The 22,968-nt window shown below is 38.0% G+C and overlaps 5 protein-coding genes across 5 annotated transcripts; 4 read left to right on the forward strand and 1 right to left on the reverse strand.

Moving 5' to 3' along the window:
* Positions 1–923: 923 nt before the first annotated feature.
* On the forward strand, positions 924–3,646 carry LOC108652846 (uncharacterized). The gene is made up of 3 exons (XM_018103044.3): positions 924–1,104; positions 2,086–2,782; positions 2,834–3,646. Exons 1-3 carry the CDS (start codon positions 1,022–1,024, stop codon positions 3,629–3,631), a joined length of 1,578 nt encoding a protein of 525 aa, XP_017958533.1. The 5' UTR covers positions 924–1,021; the 3' UTR covers positions 3,632–3,646.
* An 11,326-nt stretch (positions 3,647–14,972) lies between these two features.
* Positions 14,973–15,598, forward strand: LOC149091142 (uncharacterized). The gene has a single exon (XM_089260925.1). The coding sequence runs from the start codon at positions 15,112–15,114 to the stop codon at positions 15,466–15,468; it is 357 nt and encodes a 118-aa protein (XP_089117051.1). The 5' UTR covers positions 14,973–15,111; the 3' UTR covers positions 15,469–15,598.
* Positions 15,599–15,608: 10 nt separating this feature from the next.
* On the forward strand, positions 15,609–16,584 carry SkpB (SKP1-related B). Its single transcript, XM_018106967.3, has 3 exons — positions 15,609–15,731; positions 15,870–15,955; positions 16,019–16,584. Exon 3 carries the CDS (start codon positions 16,029–16,031, stop codon positions 16,515–16,517), a length of 489 nt encoding a protein of 162 aa, XP_017962456.1. The 5' UTR covers positions 15,609–15,731; positions 15,870–15,955; positions 16,019–16,028; the 3' UTR covers positions 16,518–16,584.
* Positions 16,585–16,772: 188 nt separating this feature from the next.
* Smyd4-4 (SET and MYND domain containing, class 4, member 4) lies at positions 16,773–19,623 on the forward strand. The gene is made up of 3 exons (XM_018106394.3): positions 16,773–17,443; positions 17,562–18,685; positions 18,755–19,623. The coding sequence occupies exons 1-3, from the start codon at positions 17,180–17,182 to the stop codon at positions 19,089–19,091; spliced, it is 1,725 nt and encodes a 574-aa protein (XP_017961883.1). The 5' UTR covers positions 16,773–17,179; the 3' UTR covers positions 19,092–19,623.
* On the reverse strand, positions 19,282–21,128 carry OSCP1 (Organic solute carrier partner 1). Its single transcript, XM_018106398.3, has 2 exons — positions 20,660–21,128; positions 19,282–20,587 (listed from the first exon to the last, which is right to left on the reverse strand). Exons 1-2 carry the CDS (start codon positions 20,787–20,789, stop codon positions 19,695–19,697), a joined length of 1,023 nt encoding a protein of 340 aa, XP_017961887.3. The 5' UTR covers positions 20,790–21,128; the 3' UTR covers positions 19,282–19,694.
* Between the last annotated feature and the right edge of the window lie 1,840 nt (positions 21,129–22,968).

The raw sequence follows: 22,968 nt of genomic DNA on the forward strand, positions 1-22,968 counted from the left end.
AGAATATTTCTACAATTCCAGCAGCACTTGCAACAGTTAATTTTGCTATTTTTATTCACCATGAAATTGCCAACAAATTTTCTGTTCTGTTACATAAAACTCTCTTCCTCTAAAATGTCAAATGTTTTCTATTACATAGAAATGTAATTATGCTCGCGATTTAATTACAAGTGAAAGGGTTGCTAAGGCATATAAAAATAAATATAACACCTTTGTCATTATTTACAGCTTGGATTGCATAAACGTGGCACATTTTTGCTGCGCAAAAGTTGAGATAATTCTCATTTGTTCTTGTTTTCAATGAAAGTTGACAGGAATTTGGAAGAGAAGCTCGACACGCGCGTAAATTAGCTTTAATTAAATTGTGAACTGAATGGAGGAGAAAATAAGCACAATATAGTGAATAGGAGCTCAAATAAATAGATAATAATATAATGAATAATAATATACAAGTATAATAAACCATTAATGACTGCAAGCACTGAATATAATAATAAATAATATAATAAATAATAAGTATTCTCGGAAAACTTAACAGATGTAGACTTACACATTTAAAATCTTAAATTATATTAACAAACAAAAATTTATTTCGTTAAAGTTAATTTTATTATAAAAATAATGTTTCTACAAAAATGTGATTTTCAGTAACCAATAAATAATATAATGTAAATAATTATTTAAAAAAAATAAGTAAATAAAACAAAATTAAAGATTATTTTTTAATTATATGGAACACTTTATTTTTAATTATTATTATTATTATTATTATTATTTTTTTAATTTAAGGGTACAGGAGATATTACCCTATTCTACTTGGACATACTATAACAAAAATAATTTTTAGCGTAAATACATTTGCTTTCTTTTTGTTCACTGCCTCAGCAGACATTTCTCTAAACGTCAAGTTTTAGACAACAACCATAGGCGTATTTTGTTTAGTTTTATTCTGAGTGATTATAAAGACGAAGCAATTAGTTTTCTTGAATATAAAAAGTAAACGAAAATTATTTTCAAAAATATGGAAAAATGTCGACCATATTTAGCTGTATTTCCCAAGGGTGGGCTGCCAAAGCTAGTGACAAATGTAAAAGAATATACAACGTAAGTGGAAAATTAAACAAGTAATCTTAAAGTCTTCATATGAAAAGTAATGAATAAGTATTATTACTTATTCAGGTAACAAAATAGACTTCTAAGCAAACAAGTAAGTTGTCAGTTTAGCCAATTTCAAGCTAGACTTGGGCTCTTTGATAAAAAATCATTTGAAAACTGGTATGGTTTGAAATAGCTAGAAATTAGGGCAGACTATGCTGAAGTCCTAGTCTTAAAGAGCTACAGGCCAGAAGAGCCTTATGCCCGCCTATTATAAATATTATTATACATAAACTATTGTGCATATTTTGATCAGCGAATAAGCTAATATCTGTTCGTATGTCTGTCGGTATAGCTATCTCTCTGTTCATCTCACATTCTGTCTCTCTGTCTGCCTCTCTGCCTAACTATAGCAAGGGATGTAGAATAACTATAGAAGATCACTTAGTTGTTTATATGTATGCAGCAGTAGAGAGAGCAGAGAGTGTTCCCATTGATCACTCGCTCGACTGCAACGAGCTCTACCTGGCGCCGAGAGGCAGTGTTTGAGTTAAAGTAGACTTTCATAAAGAGCAGCAGGTTTAGCATTTATTCAGTCGTCCAGGCCTGGTGGGGGTCAGTCGTGCAGTGCAGTAAAGGAAAGTGGAGTAAAGTATGTGATCGTTTAGCTAAGTATTAAAGACGAGAGGAATTACTAAAAGAAAGCTCTTAGAAGATTTTACTCAGAGAAAAGACTTAGAGGAAATATAAAAAATTTCCGGACGAAATAGACTGACGGACAAGTCTTAATTGACTCAGCTCGGCGCTCTGATCACGAATTTATACACTTTATATAGTCTGTCACGCCCTCTTCTGCCCGTTACATTAAAAAAAATCAGACCTTAATTTCCCATTTGTTCTGGGCATAAAAAGTCCGCCTATTTTTTAGTTTAGTTACTTGTAGATTATAAGCTTTATATAAATAACTTTATAAATAATTTTTGATCTCAGTGATCTTGAGCCGGAGCTGCACCTTATGGCAAAGGCGTTCGCAGAATTCGAGTCAGGTAGTATACAGCCCAAACTGTGTCCCAGAAAGTGCGGCGACGGATGGTGTACCAAAACGTGCGACGAATTGACGTGGGCGCGTAGAAATGAAGAAATCCCGTTAGGACATGTCGAGAAGCCATTGAAGCCATTAATAATGAAACTGCGGCGTGGCGAGGATCCGGACACAATTGTGATGGTCGAGTTTCGCGAGTTCGCCTGCTCTGGCGCAGTCCTGGGCGCCCAATCGATATTCTTTAGCAAATTGCGTGGTCACCCGGTGGTCGATCTGCGGCGTAGCCCAATGTCGGCCAATACGTTTGAGCTGGTGTACAAGTGGCTGGTGCAGAAGGATTTCACCTTCAAGCCGGGCGATGTGATGCGCGTTGTACGTGCTGCCAGCTTTCTGGAGATGAAGTATCTGCTGAATTATTGCTACACCATACTGGAAAACGATCTATTTAGAGAATTTTGGGCGTTTAACAACTTGATAAAATCACGAAACTTCATTGAGCTAGTTCAAGTCAATCAATCAATGGCTATTCGCATTTCAAAGGCCGCACTGATCATGCTCGTCAGCCAAGAGTTTCTGACCCTCAACGAGAATCAGATCTGTGCGCTGTGCGACTCCAGCTCGCTGGCCATCAATTCGGAGAGTGAGGTGGGTGCCATGGGAATAACAAGAATTTGTAATCAGTTTTATCCCCATTAGCTTCTGTATGGTGTCTTGCACTGGCTAAATGTCGACTGGCCCGCTCGACGATCCTCCGTGCTGAAAGTGCTAAAGAATATGCGCTTCGCTTATCTGTCACCCAAGATCCTATGCCAATTCAATGGCGCCTCCACGGGGCTGTTTTCCAATGTACTAAATGAGTTCGCGAGTCACCCGGAAAGCAAACGGATAATCGAGGATGGCGTCTTCCACAGCACCTTGGTCATAACTCTGAATGGGGATCCCAACAAACTGAAGGACTTTCCCAATACCAGAAGGGAGCTGTTGATGCCACGCCGCTGGATCAAAGACGCCCGCTGCCCCTACCATCGACCCGTGACCCGACTATGCCCGAATATGCGTTATATCAGCTATGAGGAGTTCGCTGATTACTCTGTGACGCTGACGGAAACCGGTGCTGACTACGAGCAATATTTTGAGTACCCAGAGAATGAGGAGCTCAGCGAAACATCGTCGAACGTTTCTTTAGTTTCAAAGGGAAGTATCAATGATTTAACCCCATCCACGTTATCGGTCTGGAGCACTGATTCACTGTTCTATTGGGTCCGTTCCGAATGCAGTCAAAACTTTCAAATGGACGACCGTGAAATTACTTCAATCAGTTCTGGCAGAGGCGTTTCGACAAGCTCCTCAGCGACTTCCCAGGCAGATGTGGTTGTTGAGCACTTGGAAGAAAGGATTAAGAAATTTGAAGTCCCGGACATATGGGAAGAGTGGTCGGATATCTTTAATGATGAAGAAGCTACTGATATAAAGGAACTTGATATGCTTGGATAATGTTAAGAATTTAACTATGTTTTAATATTAATAAAAGAATTGTAATTTAAATGAAAGCTCTCGTTCATTTTGCTCTTGAATGCATCAAAGTAATTTAAGCCTAGGCATTCAGCTTAAGTTAGTTATCGCATTTAAGGTGGGTGCCAAGGTACTAGGTGTTAAGTGTTGCGGCGCATGTCCTGACACCTGAGTGCGGCCACCTTAGACGCTGCTTGATACACTCACACACTCACAGGAATACTACCTTCAGCACACATTCAACACTCGCCTGAACAAGTGCCCGCCACATGCTCCTCGTATATCAAAAAAGGTAAACGCGTTGAATTTTCCATTAGGTTGAAAAGCATTTTCGGCACACGTGGGCGGGTTTGCTTTTTTTGAGCGTTGGCACATCATACATATTGGCAACTGTGGCGTATGCGTAATATTTTAGGTAAATAACAGGCGTCGAGTTTGGTTTCTAAGTGCCGCATGTAAACATAAAAAAAAAACGTACTTAGTCAGCATTTTGTTTATTGGCCCCCAAAAGCCAGAGAGAGCAACCAAAACGAAAAGAGAGAAAGCCAAAAAAAAGGTTGACAACTGAGGCGGCAATTGCAGCAACACTTTGAGCCCCACACATGTGATATGCGTAATGCTTGAGCCTCTCTCTGTTTGCTCTGCCCAAACTCAATTAGCCAGTGAGCCCGAAAGGCCTCAATCAATACAGTCTATCCCAGCGAGCATTCACATTCACATTCCCAACGCCATTGCCATTGCCATTGCATGAACTTCTCCAAGTTTTTTCCTAGCGGAAAAAAGTTCTCTGAAATGTATGCTTATTGTTGAAAATTGAATTGACTCTTTTTAGACGCTGGCAAAAGTTGCCCCCAGACAAGCAACACGAAACATTCGGAGAAACAAAGTTGTTGCTGACGTGGCAAAAGTATTTGGAAGGAGCGAGCAAAATTAACAAACAACATATGAAATTGGGCGTTTGAATTGGGAAGAGCTAAAGGATATAAGGTTTCAAATATGTTCTTAGTATTACACCATTAAAATAATAATTAAAAATATATTTTGGTTCTTTGTGCAAACTTGCAAAAAGTTTTCGAAATCTTTGAAATTTAAAGCAAACTTTTAACTGCTCATTATGAGAAAAAAAAAAACAATTATTAAATGTAAATGATATGGAGGGCTAAATATTTTATTATTTTTCTTATCTTTGCTTTAAAAGTTCAAGTTTTGGATAGAAAATTAGCGATCATTAGTTTCTCTAGGGTCGATCTAAGCCAAGCTGAGCTGCTGCTATAAAAGGAGAGAGAAATGAAACGAAATATTCGTAATCTCTTGAAAGGCAAAAATTCTCTTACTGATACTATTAATTACGACGCTCAACTAAGTATTTATTGTGTTCAGCATGCTTCATTTAAATTTAAGAAATACAAGTTTAATAAAATGCTCTTTTCACTCACCCGCTCAATGGTTGCACCGTCAGCTTATTTATATGGATTATTCTATTACACTTTCTTTGAAATAAGTTTAAAGCTAATTGGCCAACACTTTCAAAGTCGATTGCGAAGCACGTCTACAATAAAGTGCAGCGATTAACGTTCAGCAATTTACTCTCGACTTGCGCTTGCAAAAAGTAAATATAAAATATAGCTGCCTTTAATTAAACAATGGAACAATTTTTTTTCTATACATAAATAAATATATATAAAAAAGAAATATATAAAAAAAATAAATGTATGTATAATGGAATGAATATACATAGATAATAATATGTAAAAAAAAGAAGATACATATAGAAATAAATATATTAAGAAATAAATATATGAAAATAATTAAATATGTAAAAAATTGAATATGTAAAGAAAAAAAATATAAAACAAATAATATATACAAAAATAAATATCGTATGAATTAAATAAGAATTTACATAGATAAATAAACAAAGAAATTAAAAAAAAAAAAATTATATATACAAATAAATAAATAATAATATAAAGAATTAAATATGCAAAAAAAAATAAATATGTAAAGAAAAAAATATGTATAGAAGTAAATATTTAAATATGTGCGTTGCCTTCATTGTTGCTCTGAACTCTTCAGGTCTTTGCAATTTGCATATGTTAAAGATTCGTGAAACACATTGGCCTTAAATGCACATAACCTTTTTTATAGGGCTCGATTTAAGGCTGATTTTATGAGCGCAACGCTCGTCGTCGTCTGTCGTCTGTCGTCGCTCTTTTGCTCGTTATATGGATGCATTTATGTTAGACTCAGCACACACATTTCGTATATTTCGCATAATTCTTACACTTCACTCATTTTCGGGGCGCTAAACGCGTCTGTGCACTAATTAAATTTGCGTACGTCTAAAAGCAGGCGAGGCTATGAGCCTTTTTTATGTTAATAATGCAGGCATAAGCGAAGTGCGATTGAAGAGTTGTTGAGAAAATATATACTATATATAAATAAATAATAAATAAATATATTATAAAATAAAAATAGATCTGCCTTAAAATATAAAAGTTTATCAATATTTTATATTATATATAATTTTAAAAATATTTAATATTAAAAAATATAATGATAAATATTTAATTTGCACGTGTGTTAGTTTTAAAATTAAATTTTTTTATACTCTTTCGTTTAACTTTAAGCTCTGTTAAATTGAGCCTTTCTAATATTATTTTGCTATATAATCAAATATATCTATAGATAAAAAAAAAAATTAGAATATACTTATATATTTCTTTGTTATTTTTTGCGATCATTATCTAATTAATTTTTATTATATATACATATACATAGTTTTATATAGATTAAATGTTTACAAATGATATCATCTTCCATTTCAATGTCAGTTCGTTTAGAAGAAGATGAATTTGCAGCATTACATTTATCCCAAAAATGATTCTTACATATTTAATTACTTAGCAATCAGAAAAGCCATTGAAATTATCAGCTTGGTATTAAGACTAATAATGGGAACAGGCTCGATTAATTTCTTAGCCATACCTCGCATGCCTTGAAGCTTGACAGTGGTGTGTGTGCGTGTGTGTATGTCGGTGTGTAAGTGTGCGTGTGGCATACTTTTAGAGTGGCAGCGCATGGCCATAAATCAGCGATGCTGCCGCCAGCCGCTGTTAAATCAAAGCACGAAACCAAACTGACATGCATTATATATTTATATATCAGTGCTCCGGTTAGCAAGTCGACTGCACACACACACACACACACACAGTCATGTTCAAACACACGCGCATGTAAGAAAGGTGCCCCACAGATATATGCGAACATTTAGCAAACTTGTATATCGCATTTTTGCTTTATTATTGCGACTTTTTTATGAGTTTTGATGCGGCTTTAAAATGTCATAAATGTTAAAAACAAATACGTTGATAAATCCTCAAAGCACACAATGCTGCTGGCTAAGGTAAAAACAAAGAGGGCCAATGCCAATGGGTTAACAACGCCCACTACCCAAATCCCCAGGCATCTCCAATGACGTGTGGGCGTGGCCGCGGGAGGAGGGCCAATCGGAGGCACAGCTCTCAGCCCGAGTGCCATATCCTCACGCATTGATGCACATCATCAATTTTTAACGAGCTACTTCTACGTGACCCGCCCACTCAAACACAGAGCCATGACGTAATCGCAAGCCGCTGATTGTACCTATTGGATATGTACACACATATTGACATTGGGGCACACACATGTACATAAATATTGCCTACAAATATATCTATCGGCATAAATATACACGCGCATGTGGCTATAAGATCACATAACACGATATCATGCATGCGCTGAGGTTTAACGGCGCGACACCCATAACACTCGAGCCGCATTGGCAAAATACATCAAAGTCCAATGTGTGCATCAGGCGAGAAATAAGTCTGTTTCAGCAGCCAGGCTGCAATTGGCTTGGCAAAGGACGCTGAGGATGCCTGAGGCACTGCAGACATCAGCAGCAACTCTGCAGATTTCAGCTGAACGTAACCCACCACCTGAATGTGCAGGCAAAATAAAACTTTAACCTTTAATTAACCCGGCAAAGATTACACTAAATATTTTTCTAGCAAAATGTTATTCTTAAGTAATATAAATTTATAGGCATACATAAAAGTTTGGGTAAGGACAAATTTAATAATGTGTGGTGTTGACCAATTTTCAGCAACAATTACTTTTTTATTATTACTTGTATATTTATTTTTTATTTATTTACTTCTTATTAATTTTGTTATTAATTTATTCAATTTTATATTATTTATTTTATTTCATTAATTTATTTTCCTTGATTTTTATTCTTTTTATTTCAATAAAAATGGTTTATCGTACAATGCAAAAATATATCTAAATATAACAAGAAACGGAGCACTTAAGCGGTATTTCTTACTAGAACAAATTAATGATGCAAAATAAGAAAGCGAATATTAAGGAAAACATTTTTTTTTTTTTTTTTTTTTCAAAGTAATTTCTAGATTTTTCGACCTTAACCCAAAGCAGCCTTAATCAGTGATGTATATATAAGCAAATCTGTACATCTTTCAAGTATTCCACTTTCACTTCAATTACTGTTATAAGTATAAGCATTTAATATGAAAAGATCATTTCTTCTTAATAAAAGTGGCTAACAGCTAAGTATGCCATATAATATTAAGAGATAATTTCTTTTTTCTTTTTTAATAAAGGTGGCTAACATGGAGCACAGCCAAGAATCTAGACGACTCTTGAATATAATTAAAACTTTTAAAGTAATTCTTTGTGGAAACCCACACACACACACACGCACTCACAACTCATTTAGATTCCAAGGTCAGGCATTTCAATAGACTCGAGATGAGCATTTACAATGTGTTTTATACAAAAAAAAAAAAAAAAAGATGTTTCAGTTCAAATGAAAAGTTTTTATAATGGACAACGACAACAACAACGATGCGTGGGGAAAACTTCACTCACACAGCTGCAGCTTTTTGTGGAAGTTGTTGTATAAGCGGCTTTGTAAGCATAAATTTTAATGCAACAGCAACAGCAACAGTAAAAGCAACCGCAAGCATGTTGAAATGCTTGTTGACTGTTGCCGTTTTTCCCTGTTGCTGCTGCTGCTGCTGCTGTTGTTGCCGCTGTTGCCGTTTTACCACTGCGAGCCAAACCAACGTCGCATATGCAAATGACTTGTAAGTGGGCCGAGCAAGTAAGAGAGGGAGAGAGCAAAAGCGAGATAGAGAACGAAACAGTAGCCACAGCAGCTGTTGTAGCTATGAGTTTACAGCAAAGAGCAGCCGCGACATCCAGGTAAATACCCCAAGCTATTAGCTAGCTGCGCCAGGCTTTTATTCATGCCCCCATACACGCTCACTCACATACACAAAGGTTAAAAGTTACCTTTTATGCTCACAGAGCGGCAGAGAACTTTCCAGGTACGACGGCCGCGAAACTTTACTATTTATATTTGCCTATACCTGCCAGCTTGAGCATAAGAAAGAAAGAAAGTAACATCACTTTGGACAGGCAGCGCAAAGTGCGTCCGAAAACGTTAATTAAGATGCAAAGCCCACGCGGCGTATGAGTGATGCTGCTGTGTGGGCAAACGTTGCAGTTGCAGAAGGGCAACAGAAAAAATCCGTATAAATTACAAAGGAAAGCTAAGGAAAGTGAAAACTTTTCCAATTTGCATATTACAATAGACAGGCATTGTATTTCTGCATTTGAGCTGAGGCACATTTAAATATATTCTACTTTCTACCTTTTTTTCTCTCTTTTTGATTAATGCTTCAGCCAGGGCCAATTTCATTTTAAGCGACGCACTCTCGCCTGTGAGTGTCCTGTGCAGAAAATTGAAAATTTATGATGAGCGCACGCTGTCCTGCGTATGTCCTGTACACATTGTATCAACGCATGCATAAAGCACATACAATAAATTTTCATTTGTGTAACCAAACAGCAGCAGCAGCACCAGCAGCGGCAGGAGTAGCAGGAGTAGCAACAGGAGCAGCCGAGCCGTAAGAGGCTCATGGGGAGTCGGCAAGAAAGCAAGTTGATTGAATTGACACGACAGCCGTACTCCCAATCCAATTCAGGCAATAACAAAAAAAAAGGAGGAATATTATAAAAAGAAAAAAAAACTACTCAGCAGTACACACACGCACACCAGTGCAGGCACTGTCTCTTTGGCTTCTTGAAGCACGCCCACCTGCCCATTCTCACCTTTGATATTTACGCTCGCTGCGGCAGCAAACCTGCAAAATTGAATGAAAATATTAAAAAATATAAAGGAATACAAATAAGCTATATAACACATATGTGTATGCATATTACTTGATATATACATATATATAAATCTATATATGTGTATATATAATAATTGAATTTTACTGCGCATTTTTCATTTATTTGCTAATAATTTCATTTATGAGCAAGCGGCGCAAACTTAAAAATGCGTAAAAGGCGTCCAAATTTTATTACGCGCTGACATTTAAAAAGGCAGCCCGTTTCCTCGCTCCGCCTGAAAGCAGGCAACAGTTTTTGCTCAGCTCTTGTTTGTGTTCCTTTCGCTTTTCAGCTTGGCCTTTTATGCTGGTTCGCATGTTGAAACGAGTATATTCGATTGCCATTTAGATGTGTGTTCGTTACACAGATTTGGTTCTGATTATGAAGCGAATTGAACTATGAAGCTTACAAATAAATAAATAAAAAATATATAAAGTAAATAGATACATAAAAATATAAAAAATATATAAAATAAATTTTAAGACATTATTAAAAAAACGAATATATAATAAAAAGCATTTTGATTTTGACCTTAAGGCCATCAAATTAATTTGAACTTCAAGTAAATTATTTTATTTAATGTCTTCAGATGAAATACAAAGTCCTGACTAAAATAAGAAATAAATAACTATATATTAGAATAACTTACAATCCAGCGTATTTTTTATATACTATTATCCCCTTTAATATCCCCATAGCTCGGTATGGGATTCGGCTCATTTATTAATATACCTCCCTGTGTTGTTATGGTCCTGTTTTTTGTTTGTACCGGTTCTACACTTAATAAAATTATTAAAAAAAAAAAAAAAAAAAAAAAAAAAAAAAAAAAAAAAAACATTATCCCCACTTTGTGTTCCACTATTAAATTTTAATTAACTGTAGATAAGCTACTCGAAACTTTAGTGAAAGGATATCTACAAAAATATATCTAAAACTGCTCCAACATCAAACTATTAAGGATCTGCTGTCCACTCAGAAGGTCTTCAAATCTTTTTCAAAACCAAAAAAAAAAACATGCATACATATAAATATATTTATAGACCTTAATTGCGTTATTTATTTATTTATTTTCCAACAATGAGCGAGTATTGTGAAGTCATTTTCAACCGACTTGAAAATGTGTGGAAATTTTCTTGCGTTTGCTGTTATTCTTTTGTTGCCTTTTGTTGCTTCAACAATTGGGCCCGAAGCGTTGACTTTCCTGAATGCTGCTTAAATTGAGGAGTTACTTATAATATATTTTCAAAGTTTAGCTCAGTTAAGTGTAAAAAAAAAAAAAAAGAAGAAAAATTTGGAAACACCACAACAAACCTGTTGCAGTGCTCTCAGGCAAACATCAGACAATCCCCAAGCAATTTGATGAGGCCCGCTTTATGTTTATACACATAATACGTATAGTATACATATATATGTATATCTTCAGCTCCCAGGGGCTGGCTTTATTCAGCAGCTCTTCCATTCTTCTGGCTGGCTCGATGCTCATTAATTTTATCAAGTGTCGCGGCTATATACATGACCATATCAAATGGTTTTCAGCATGCGAGGCGACAACCATACCGCCCCAGCTCCTGATCCCCAAACGTGGAAAGGTCAACGCTGAGTAGGAGCTGAATGCACTTTAAGCCGCCGCAGCGTTCCGCCTGCGGTTGGGGCACGTGTGGCACATGCTGCTTGACAGCGCACTGCTCAGGTGGAGGCGATAAGACGAGCGTACGCTCGGACGTGTGCCTGGTCTTGAGTTTTTGCGGTTAGCTTCACAGCCATCTGATGCACTTCAAGTACCGGTAAACATGTGCAAGATTTGCAAATCTGACTGACACATCAGCAGCACCGTGAAGTTAAAAGGTCGCCCGTTGTCGCAGTCACTTATCGCTGTGCCGATAGCAAACAAGATAAACTAGCAAGCGAACATATTTTAAGACAATTCCAGCTAAACTAGTCACAAGAAACTTAATGGAGGAAAACTGTAAAACTTGCCTAATGAAATTTAAAGAAAATATAGTACTTATGCTTACTTAAGGTAAAATACTTGGAGTACATACAATAAATAAACAAGAACTTTCTATGCATTAAGACATATATACGTACGTACATATATATCTGAATTCTCATGAAACCAGATTATTTATTTATTTTACTACTTTATTTACAAATTATGAGTGTGAGGGATAATTCTATTTAAAAAAATTTGCGCATCTGTGTAAGTGAATATATTTTTTTCTGACAGGTCGGAAATTATTCAGACAATCCTCGTAGTAACATGCTATGCGTTTCCCAGGAACTCGAGTAGATTCGCAGCACTTTATGCTTTCATTAAAAGTATTTAAGAAGCTCAGCAGAAGACAAGCAGGCAGATTAGATGAATAATGAGGGAGGGAAGCAGGTACTGGTGGTCTTCTAGGTAATCTATATGTACTTGTGGCCACATACTTATAAATGTTTAAATTAGAAAAATATTTAAATAAAATACATAATATATTTTATGCGTATATTTAAATATATCAAAATCCAAATATTCTTAGCTTAATAATATACAATATACATATATTGTATATGCAAAGCAAATAATAATTAAATTAGACTACAACACTCGAGAATTTACTCCTTAGAGAGGTCATGTACACTGTATTAAAATAATATATGTATATTTGTAAAATAATAAAAACGAATAAAATAAACTGCAAGAATCCACAGCATATTTATATTTATGTTCCCACAATTATTAACTTCGGTAGTTTAAAAATAATATATATTTTAGCGCTAACACTATGTTTGTTATACCATCACAAAAACTTTATAGCCCCAATTTCAATTTGCAAAGCTTCCAGGGTACACAACTCAAATATTTCAAATGTCTAACACAAAATTCTTTGCAATCAATTTAAATTTATGTCTATTATTCAACACAATTAGTAGAGATTTAGCAAAGCTTAAGTCGTTTGTGTGAATGCCAATAAATGCAATGCAAAGCCAAACAAATTATAATGAATAGTAAAAGCAATCATTAATTTTCATTAAAAATGTAAAGAACTATTTGCCTGAGAGCTTCACTTCTTTCAACTAACTTTTAGAGTACACATTTCAATTGAAATGCCTAAAACTATTTAATTCACTAGATACTCGTAGTAAATTGCAATGCCAACTGCCAGCTGCCAGTTGAGCTGGTTTTTGTGTATTTAGTTGTCAGCAGCCACAAGAATTCATTTATTTGGTGTACAGAGCACAACTGCAAACAGGACACAAAGGCAACGGCAAAGGCCATCTATGTATGCGACTTTGTTGCAATGGCGGTACAAGTGACTGTTTGGGCTGGTTGACTGACTTTGACAGGAGCCACAGCAACAGCAACAGCAACAGGACTATAAATAAGATACGACCATGTGTTTCACTGCAATTGTGCCTGTGTATATGTGTGTGTGTGTGTGTGTGCATGAAATTGAAAGAACTGTGTCACGCCTTTATTTGCTTATAAAACAGACCAGAAACAACGACAAGCTGTTCTTGTTGCTTTTGTTGTTATTATTGCAGTTGTTGTGCCTGCTATTATATCTAACTCTTGTTGCTATGTTCATAAAAGTGTCACACCATCTATTTGTGTATGTGTGGGCTTGTGTGTGTTCGTGTTTGTGTTTGTATGTGTTTGAGTAGCTTCCTGTTGCATGCTCGACTTTTTGCCTCAACATTTCCGCTTCCTTTCATTTAATATTCTGTACACAGTACATTTTTGACAATGCTGATTCCATATTTTTCACTTTGGCCTTTCCGTAGCCAACGTCAAGTTCCACAATATTTAAATAACAGACAAACGCTTTAAAACTATGTTATATTTGTGCATCTGCAGGTGGTATACTTGATTGAATCGTTATGGCACACCTGTTGCCGGCTCAAAATATGCATAGTAAATATATAGAGAGGCATAACACATGCCATAACTTTCGATTACACAGTTGCATCGTAAGTGCATGTGCTGCATAAGAGCTAGATGAATTGTATGATATGATTTAACATACTTATGCGATTTGTCCAATCGAACAAAGAGGCGGAATTTATTGTCGAGTAGCTGTCTTATGGCATCGACAGTCTGAACGAATTTATGTTATGTTATTTATTTATTTATTAGACAATAGAATTGATATCAAATTAAAACGAATTTATGTTATGTTATTTATTAGTCAATAGAATTAAAATCAAATTATAACTAGCTTAGCTTAAATTGCTTAAAATAACTTATTACATCTTAATGCAAATGGAATGAGTTCATTTAGAACTTACATTTTTAGTACGGGAAGTCCCCCTAAAACTAGTATTTTATGATGCTATCACATTAGGGCCGTTTCTTGAATACCTTAAAAGACTAAATTAGTATTAGCTTATCGAACTATTTATACAAATAATCGTTGTTATATATATCGATATTGTTATTAACAGCCATAATTTGTAGACGTTGAATTATTGCACAACAAAGGAAAAACGTTTTACACATATGTATGTATTGCGGTTAAAGCATCCAATTTGTTAAACATCGTTCGTCGATGTCCCTGCTGGTGCTTGCTTTCGACTTTTATCAGTAAGAAATTGGCCAATTTATTGCATTTTCTGAACATCGAGGCTGTGTGGCATTGTTATGTGCCCGACTTCAGTCATTAAAATGCGATTTCAATTCGCTTCGACTTCGAGCGTACAAATCGTAGCACAGGTGCAGTACATTGAACCAGCCACCTAACATCGGTTCAAAGGAAAAGGAAATTGCTTACCGTTCTCAGCATCAGCTACCGTTCTATTTTTAGTCGGGACGTTGACTGTATCACAGGGAATTGCTTACATCAAGTTCAATGCACACACGTACATGTAGTTTAGAGTTTGCAACTCAACATTTGCCAGAAGGTTAATCCCCTTTAAATGCTGATTAGTGTTGAGGGACACAGTGACTTGTTGTGTATTAGTAACATTCATTGAAAATTTTAAATTGAAAAAGAAAAAAAAAAACATTGCGCGTAAGCTTCTGCCGATAACTGCTCACGATAACATAACAATAAAGAGCCACTGATCATATGACTGGGCTTTGGTAAAATTAGATTTGGTATTTTAACAGCCACAGTTATTAAGGATTTATTAGTTGATCAGCGATCACTGATTTTGTTTTTTAATACACATCGTAATTAAAAGTTAACAGAGTTTGCCTTGTGTTAGTTTGCCATATTCAAACAAAAATAGTAAAAATGGAAGAAAACTGGAAAGATACCGCCGAGGACTGGCGGGACTCGCCTTTCCTAATCGTTCTCTACGAATATGCGGTGAAGAATGCCGGCATTCCTTCGGACATGGGGACACTAATCGCTTATTTATTACTATTCCTCGTCACTTGGTATGTGGTGGTCTGGGCGGCACGCTGCATTCTCTCGCTCATTTGGCCCCTGGTCTTCTGTTTGTTGGCACTGTTCCTGTTTCGGTTGCTGCGCTCATACGATCAGGAAGATCTCTTGGACATATTGTTCCAGGGCATAACCCTGGTTGCGGATACAATAGTTTTGATTTTGTCAAAGACACTGGGATTTTTCTTAAGCTTTTTACACTGACTATACATCAGTCGCATGCATTCCAAATTCTTGTACATATGTATGTATGATAACTTATTGTCACTGATTTATTAGAAAGATTTACTCCAAATTTAGTATATTTAAATATATGTATAAATATTGCAGTAAATTATGGTATTTAATTTGGGAGTTATATTTTGTATATTTAGATATGGTCACACTAGTTGCCCGGCAAAGCAGACAGCAAACAGTTTGGAAGAAGAACGAGAAAGTAAATAAATTGTTAATTGTAACAATAAAGGGTAAAACAATATTTTTGAAGCCTTATTTTCATAGAAATAAGCAAACTGGTAAACGTTGCGTGTTTCACAGTAATCTAATTTCATATTTTCAACATGCTATATAAATATAAAAACAATTAACAAAGCATTTATTTTTAGATATTTGTATGGTGCCTTGAAACCGTTGTCAATCCGTTTCTGTTTAATAAAATTTATCGACCTTTGTAGCAGCATATAATATTCTTGTAAGTTCCACAAAAATATATATTTAGAAATATTCAAAAAGCATTGGTCTCTGCCATATAAAGCTGTTGCACAATGCCTATCATACGGTTGGAATCGTCCGATAAGGAAATTTTTGATACAGACATCGAAATTGCCAAATGTTCGGAAACTATTAAAACGGCACTCGAAGATTTGGGCGATGAAAGCGATAATAGTGTGCTGCCTTTACCGAATGTGAACTCGGCAATTTTACGCAAGGTGCTCCATTGGGCTACCTACCACGCCCAGGACGATCCGCAGCAGGCACAGGAAGATGAAAATAAGGAGAAACGCACCGACGATATTTCATCTTGGGATGCTGACTTCCTAAAAGTCGACCAAGGTACCTTGTTCGAGCTCATTCTGGCAGCCAATTATTTAAACATTCAAGGCCTATTGGATGTTACTTGCAAGACTTGCGCCAATATGATCAAAGGCAAATCGCTTCAGGACATTCGTGAGACGTTTGCCATTGCCAACGACTTTACTCCAGCTGAGGAGGAGCAGGTACGCAAGGAGAACGAATGGTGCGAAGAGAAGTAAAAGAAAAAATTAAATTGATTATGATTGTAAAAATAAATTAAATAAATGATTGCGCATGTTGAATAAAACAAGTGTGAGATTGCTTTGAAAAAGGTAAATTTTTGATAAGAATCAAAAATAACCTCCATATTCGCATGTCGGAATATTTTAGAAGTAAGAAATCTTCAGTGCAGTCGATAGATGGCGCTACTTCAGCTTTAGCGGTTTTTCATACCGCGTGATTGCTGGTATTTTTGACATGCGAACTATGTATTTTTGGACCCCCCACTAATACGGTCACATTACACCTGAATTCGCCAAAAAAAAAAAAGAACCAACGAAACTAAATTTTTGATCAGGATTGGCGCATAGCAAATAAATTTGCAGTAAACTTTTCGAAATTTTTTGTGGAATTGCATTTTAACGCCAACCATAAACGCAACTATCTAGTTGCGTGACACAAAGACACAGAACCACAACCATATTTTGTTGGTGAAAAAACAGGCGGCGGCAGCGGCAGCGCATCGGCGGCGGCGACGCAACACACGCGACTTGCAAGCAGGCAAAACACGGCGAGGAGGACGACAACTAGACCAAGTGGCTTGGCCCTGTCTGAGTGTGCGTGTGTATATGCATGTATGTATATGTGCAGCTCGAGGATAAATTGAAACACAATAACAACAATGGACGTATACGACGTAAGCGACGATCTGATCAAAAAACTCAATGACTGGAAACTGATTGGCATTATATCCGGCAAATTTAATGAGCTCAAAGAAAACTACTCGAAAGTGAACTTCGTGGAGCATGCATTGATTGACTTTAAGTACATGGAAAAGATATTCCTAAATGTAACGCTGCGGGAAAGTAAATGCAACAAGCGGAGTGTCGAATTTCGCATGCTTGGCAACGAACAGTTCTCCCTAAAGAATAGAAAATACTTTCAGGCAAGTATTTTTGCGAATTATAAATAATAGTTTTTTTCTAATAGCACTTAATAATACCATCAAAAATACTCTCCTTCGTCGATAAGTACACAAATAATGAAATATCCTCCCACCACAGGCACTCGAATTGTATAACAAGAGCATTTGCTATGCGGAGCCCAACTCGGAGAATTTGTCGATTGGATATGCTAATAGGTCGGCAGTATTTTTCGAATGGAAGCGCTATCGTGAGTGCTTGGCCAACATTGAGCTGGCGCGCAAGGCCAACTATCCGGAACGGCTGCGTCATAAGCTGGACAAGCGTGAGCGCGACTGCCAGCAGTTGGTGCAGCAACAGCCGCCGGACATTGTGCCGTACAATTTTAAGATGAGCTTCGATGCACACCCGCAAGTGCCATTCATAGCCAACTGCTTGGAGATGCGCGAGACTCCGGATGAGGGCCGGTTTATAGTGACCACGCAAGATTTGGTTGTCGGCGACATCGTTGCCACTGAGGAGCCCTTCTGCTCATCGCTACTGGCGCCCATGCGATACATAAGATGCTCCAACTGCAAAGAGGAGCGCTATCTGACGCTCATACCCTGCGATAACTGCTGTTCCGTCATGTTCTGCTCCGAGGAGTGCAAGAAGCGCGCCAATAGCACTTTTCATAAATACGAGTGCCCCATTATTGACCTATTGCATCGCATGTTCAACAAAATCCATTGCATTGCATTGCGCACTACGCTGAGCGCCTTGGATCTCTACGGCAGCATTGAAGAACTGATGGCCTTCTGCGAGCAGCCGCAGAACCAGCACAAATCCGTCTTTGATCTGGACTATACGCAGCTGACACCCCAAGAACATTATCGGGCCATACACGGTCTGGTAACGAATCAGCACTTGCGCTCCGTTTCGGATCTCTTTCAGCGGTCGGTTGTGTGCGCCGTACTCAAACACTTCATCATGGAATACACGCCGCTCAAGGAGTATCTCGGTGGGGAGGAGGGTCGCAACTTCTTTACGGATCTACTTTTTAGACATTTACAAACATCACCATCGAATATGCATGGCATTGATCTTGTCGAACAGGCGAACGAGACCAAGGACGACCAGTCGCATTCATCCGGCGCCTATGCGTTTCTCTCCCTGCTCAATCACTCGTGTGCGCCCAACACGCTGCGCATCTACGAAGGCGTGAAGGCCTATTTGTTTGTGCTGCGGCCCATCAAAGCCGGCGGTGTACTCTACGACAACTACGGGTAGGAGAGACAACTCTATTATAGATCATTATACTTAATTTAATTAAAATATGTATATATGTATTGCAGCGCGCATTTCGCAGTCTTTGGCAAGAAACAACGCCAGGAGACACTGTCCATGCAGTATCGTTTCAACTGCAAGTGCGAAGCATGCGAATTGGACTATGCAAAGTATAGAAATTTGCCGTTCAAGGCATCGGTGCCGCTAGTCACGAACGACACGGACCTAAAGTTGTTGGGCGCCTACAACTACGAATTTGCATTGAACAATTATCAGAAGTACTGTGATTTTCTGACGCAAAACGCTGATGCTTTTCCCTGCGCCCAGATCAGTTCCGCCGAGGAGTGCCTCAAAATGGCGTTGCATATCCTGGTGGATGCGGTGCCCCTAAAGGCGAAAATGTAATGTGTCTGGGACACAATGCACTGACTGCCTCGCAACCCGCCATCCCACCATCTCCACAAGACGAACTTCTATATATATATTGATATATATCTATTTATATATATATTGATATATGTCTGGACAAACAAGCAGTAATTATCCCTAACTATAATTTGTTGCCATAAGTTTCCAACATTTTTGGCGGCTAAGGCAATTGTTGATTTAAATTGGCATGCAAAACACACACAACACGATTTTTAAATATTTATATATCTACTTGTGAATTTATATTTTCAACAACTTGATTGAAACAGTTTGTGTAATTGTTTTGCAAACACCTAAGAGTAAAATCGCACACTAAATGATTGACAGAAAATATTTTGGACAGCACAGCTCTGATTCAAAACCAAAACTATCAAACCAGGTCGCAAGCTCAAAATTTTTGTAATGTTGTTGGATCACCAATGTCTTCGAAAGTGCAAAACAAAAAAAAAAAAAAACTTTTTGTAATTATTTTACAAACAAATACAATATTTTTTAATTATGCATCATATGCGCTCGCTCTTTTTGCACACTAGTTGGCGCTCCGTCAAATCGCCACGCTCTCTTTTTCCCACAGGTACTTCAATGCATTTTGCTATACAAATCGATCAATTGCTGATTGAGCACTCCGCTACTGCGATTCGCAGTGGTCACCACGTCATCCGCCTTGGTGCTTGCAGTCAGCAGCTGCACAAATTCACAGCCAGAGGCGTTGGGACTGCGCTGCACTTGCGATGTTATTGGCCCCGCCGCGTTGTTATCCATGTCCGTGAACAAAATGTTAGAGAATGTTTGTTCAAACTGTTTCTGGACTTGGCCGGCATCCATGGGCTGCAAATCCTCGCCAGTGGCTGGTTGCATTTGATTAATACTCAGCTGTGCTGCCAGTTGATCTATGCGATTCGGCTCGCGTTGCTGCTGCTGCTGCGTCAATTCATTGTTCTTCATGTAGATGTTGTCGCCAATGCATTGGGCATAGTCCTCGTAGTGGCTCTGATCCATAGGAGTCAGGAAACTGCCGTCCATGGCCTGAAAGCCCAGGCGGATGAGCAAAGAGATCTTAGTATTAAAGCACTCCAGCCACGCCTTGTTGGTGCGGTAAATGGACTGCTGGTGCTCCTCGCCGCAGGCATTCCAGAAGTCCAGTAACGTATTCTTGGTGTAATCGATGAGCATATGTCGCTTCGCATCCGGATATAGTCGGCTAATGGCATCCAGATGCCGGAAAGTGATGTCCAGCAGATGATGCTGGTGCCGCGAGACAAACAGTTGCCATTTATACACCATGGTCATCAGATTCCACAGCTTCTCCATGGACGTCTCGTCCAGACGCATCAGCGAACAGGTGGCAATGTCGTTCAGCATAAACTTGCAGTGATCCGCGGTCAGTAGCTGGGCATTGCTGTGCATGGACCCATTGATGAGTGACTCAATGAACTTGGGCTCCAATAGCACCGTCGTCACATCGTGTATGACTACAATGAGTCAAAATAGAAAATAAAAACTAATTAATTGGGGCTCAATTAAAGGCGGACAGTCTTAGTAACCTTGAAGCGACTTGTCGGCCGCAATTTGTTGAGCCTTCAGACGCTGGTCAATTACATAGAGCGCCTCACAGCCCAGATTGACCAGTATGAAAACGTTGGCGCGCGGATTTAGTGGCTGGCGTGTGGACATTCTGAGGGAGCTCTGTGTACGGAACTGCGAGCGTCGACTTCTAAACGTTAACTAAGCCCAGACAGCTGCTCCCTCGCTGCGGCGCTGTGCCGCCGCTCGCATGCCACAGCGGCACGCGACCAACCACGAATAATTCTCACATACATTTATATTTTTATTGGATTTTTCGTTTCCGTATTGTTGGACAAGGGGGTCCTGTGACGACGACGATGGCGACGGCGATGTTTGATTGCTTTATGAGCACCCCGGGCAACGTCTTTTACCGCCACAATAAGTGCAAATAAAAAAAAATGCAATATGCACTGTAGCCGAAAGCTCAAATACCAGTTAATTAGGAGGATACTTATGCTACGCCTATGAAAATTCAATTTGATAATAATGATATAAGTTTCTCTCAAAGTATATTTAAGATTCTAACTAGAGATTAATATAGCTACGATTTGATATATTGGCCCTTTGATATCTATAGTTAATATACATAGGTAGCCAAACAAATGACAAAGCTAATATACCCATTCTCTGTACGGCAAGAATGGCATGTATAATAATTATGGCAGTGGCCGAAGTAGGCGGTCCGGAGTAGGGTTTTAGATGTGAAGTTTTCTTTGCCTGGCTGTCTGTCTGTACGTCCATAGTTATTGATTTCTGTTTATTTTGCAAAGCTGTTGTTGCTTACACAAAACAAGAGAAAAACAAACAATTACTGCAAACAATAAAAATGTTACTAATCTAAAAATATATGCACTACCTATTAAAAAATTGGACAACAGCCATTTACTGCCACGCCCATAAATTGCATTGTATGGTAATTTGATATTAAATATGTGGGGGGTGACTGCAAATAAAACACCTGCACTGCACAGGTGAACCACGGAAAAGGAAACAGGAAGTTGCGTGGTTGCCCGCACAATGCAATTAGCATACGACATGACGTCGGTGAGTTTTCAACTTTTGAATTGCAAAGCTTCAGGGCGCCAAGCAGTCAGCAATGGCAACGCAGTACGGTCACACTAAATCAAAAACTATTGTATTATTTTAAAATCTATACCACTAACCAGAGAACACATAGACCGGACACGTAGTGCAAAGCGTTTTGCACACTTATTTTCAAGCATTGGTTCCCAGACCGTTCGTATTTGCTCGGCTCCTCACTTTTTAGGCTTGTGCTACTAAAATATGGGAACACAAAATCATTTCTCTTCATGCGCTCGACCGAGATGGTCGATTCTTAAACAGAAGAGCCCTCTATGCTAAATGTTTCCCTTGCTCTCTCTCTCTCGCGATGCTCTCTGCTCTCTCAAATGTGTATATGTGTGTATGCATGTGAGCACAAGCAGCAGCTCTGAGCTGCCAGCTCACGAAAATTGAAATTTCTTCGCAGCAAGAACCCATGCCTTCCCTTCTGTGTGAAGAGTATACCGAACTTAGCAAACCGTTTGCCAAGCTCGTGCAAAATATGTATATGTGCTTTCGATTTTATTTGTGGAAAGGGTATGAAAGCGTTGGTGCTCATAGTGAAAATGCTTTCGCGACGAGCCTGCACGCACACACTCTCCCTTGCTACATGTACTATGAGCATTTATATGCCTGTGTGCGAAGCTCTTGCTGCTAGTAGCAATTTTAAATCCCAGCATTTGCCTTTGGTTGATCTTGTGAAGTGCTCACATACATATGTATGTATGTATGTATGTATGTTTATACATTTGATTGTGTGTGTATGAATGGGATCTGAATCGAACAATTATGGGATATCACTTGTAGAAGCATTTGTATGCCTATGTGCTTTTACATGTGCGTGTGTGTATGTGCCTGTGTGTATGCATGGGACGTGAACATTGGTGTGCATGTGTGTACGCATGGGACGAGAACATTGGCTGCCTACCTCAACTAAGAATTGTCTGAATGATTTTGGGTTCGAAATGAAGAGGCGTGCTTATACATACATATGTATGTATGTATTTATGTAAGTAGCTGATTAACTAAAGTGACAAGTGCATATGCCAATTCTTTGTGGCACTGTGACCGTCGAATAACTCATACTGTATGTGTATGTGTGTAGTATAGCTACTGGCGGGTAACTCGCGCTTATATTTAAGCACCTGGATTTAATTTTAATGATCGTGGGTTGGCTATCAGAAGGAATTTAAAAAAAAAGTTTAGTACCTTATTTGGCTCAGTA

The sequence above is a fragment of the Drosophila navojoa genome, chromosome 5 (assembly GCF_054131105.1).
Source record: "Drosophila navojoa isolate 15081-1374.11 chromosome 5, UAZ_NAV_1.0, whole genome shotgun sequence".
Lineage (NCBI taxonomy): Eukaryota > Metazoa > Arthropoda > Insecta > Diptera > Drosophilidae > Drosophila > Drosophila navojoa.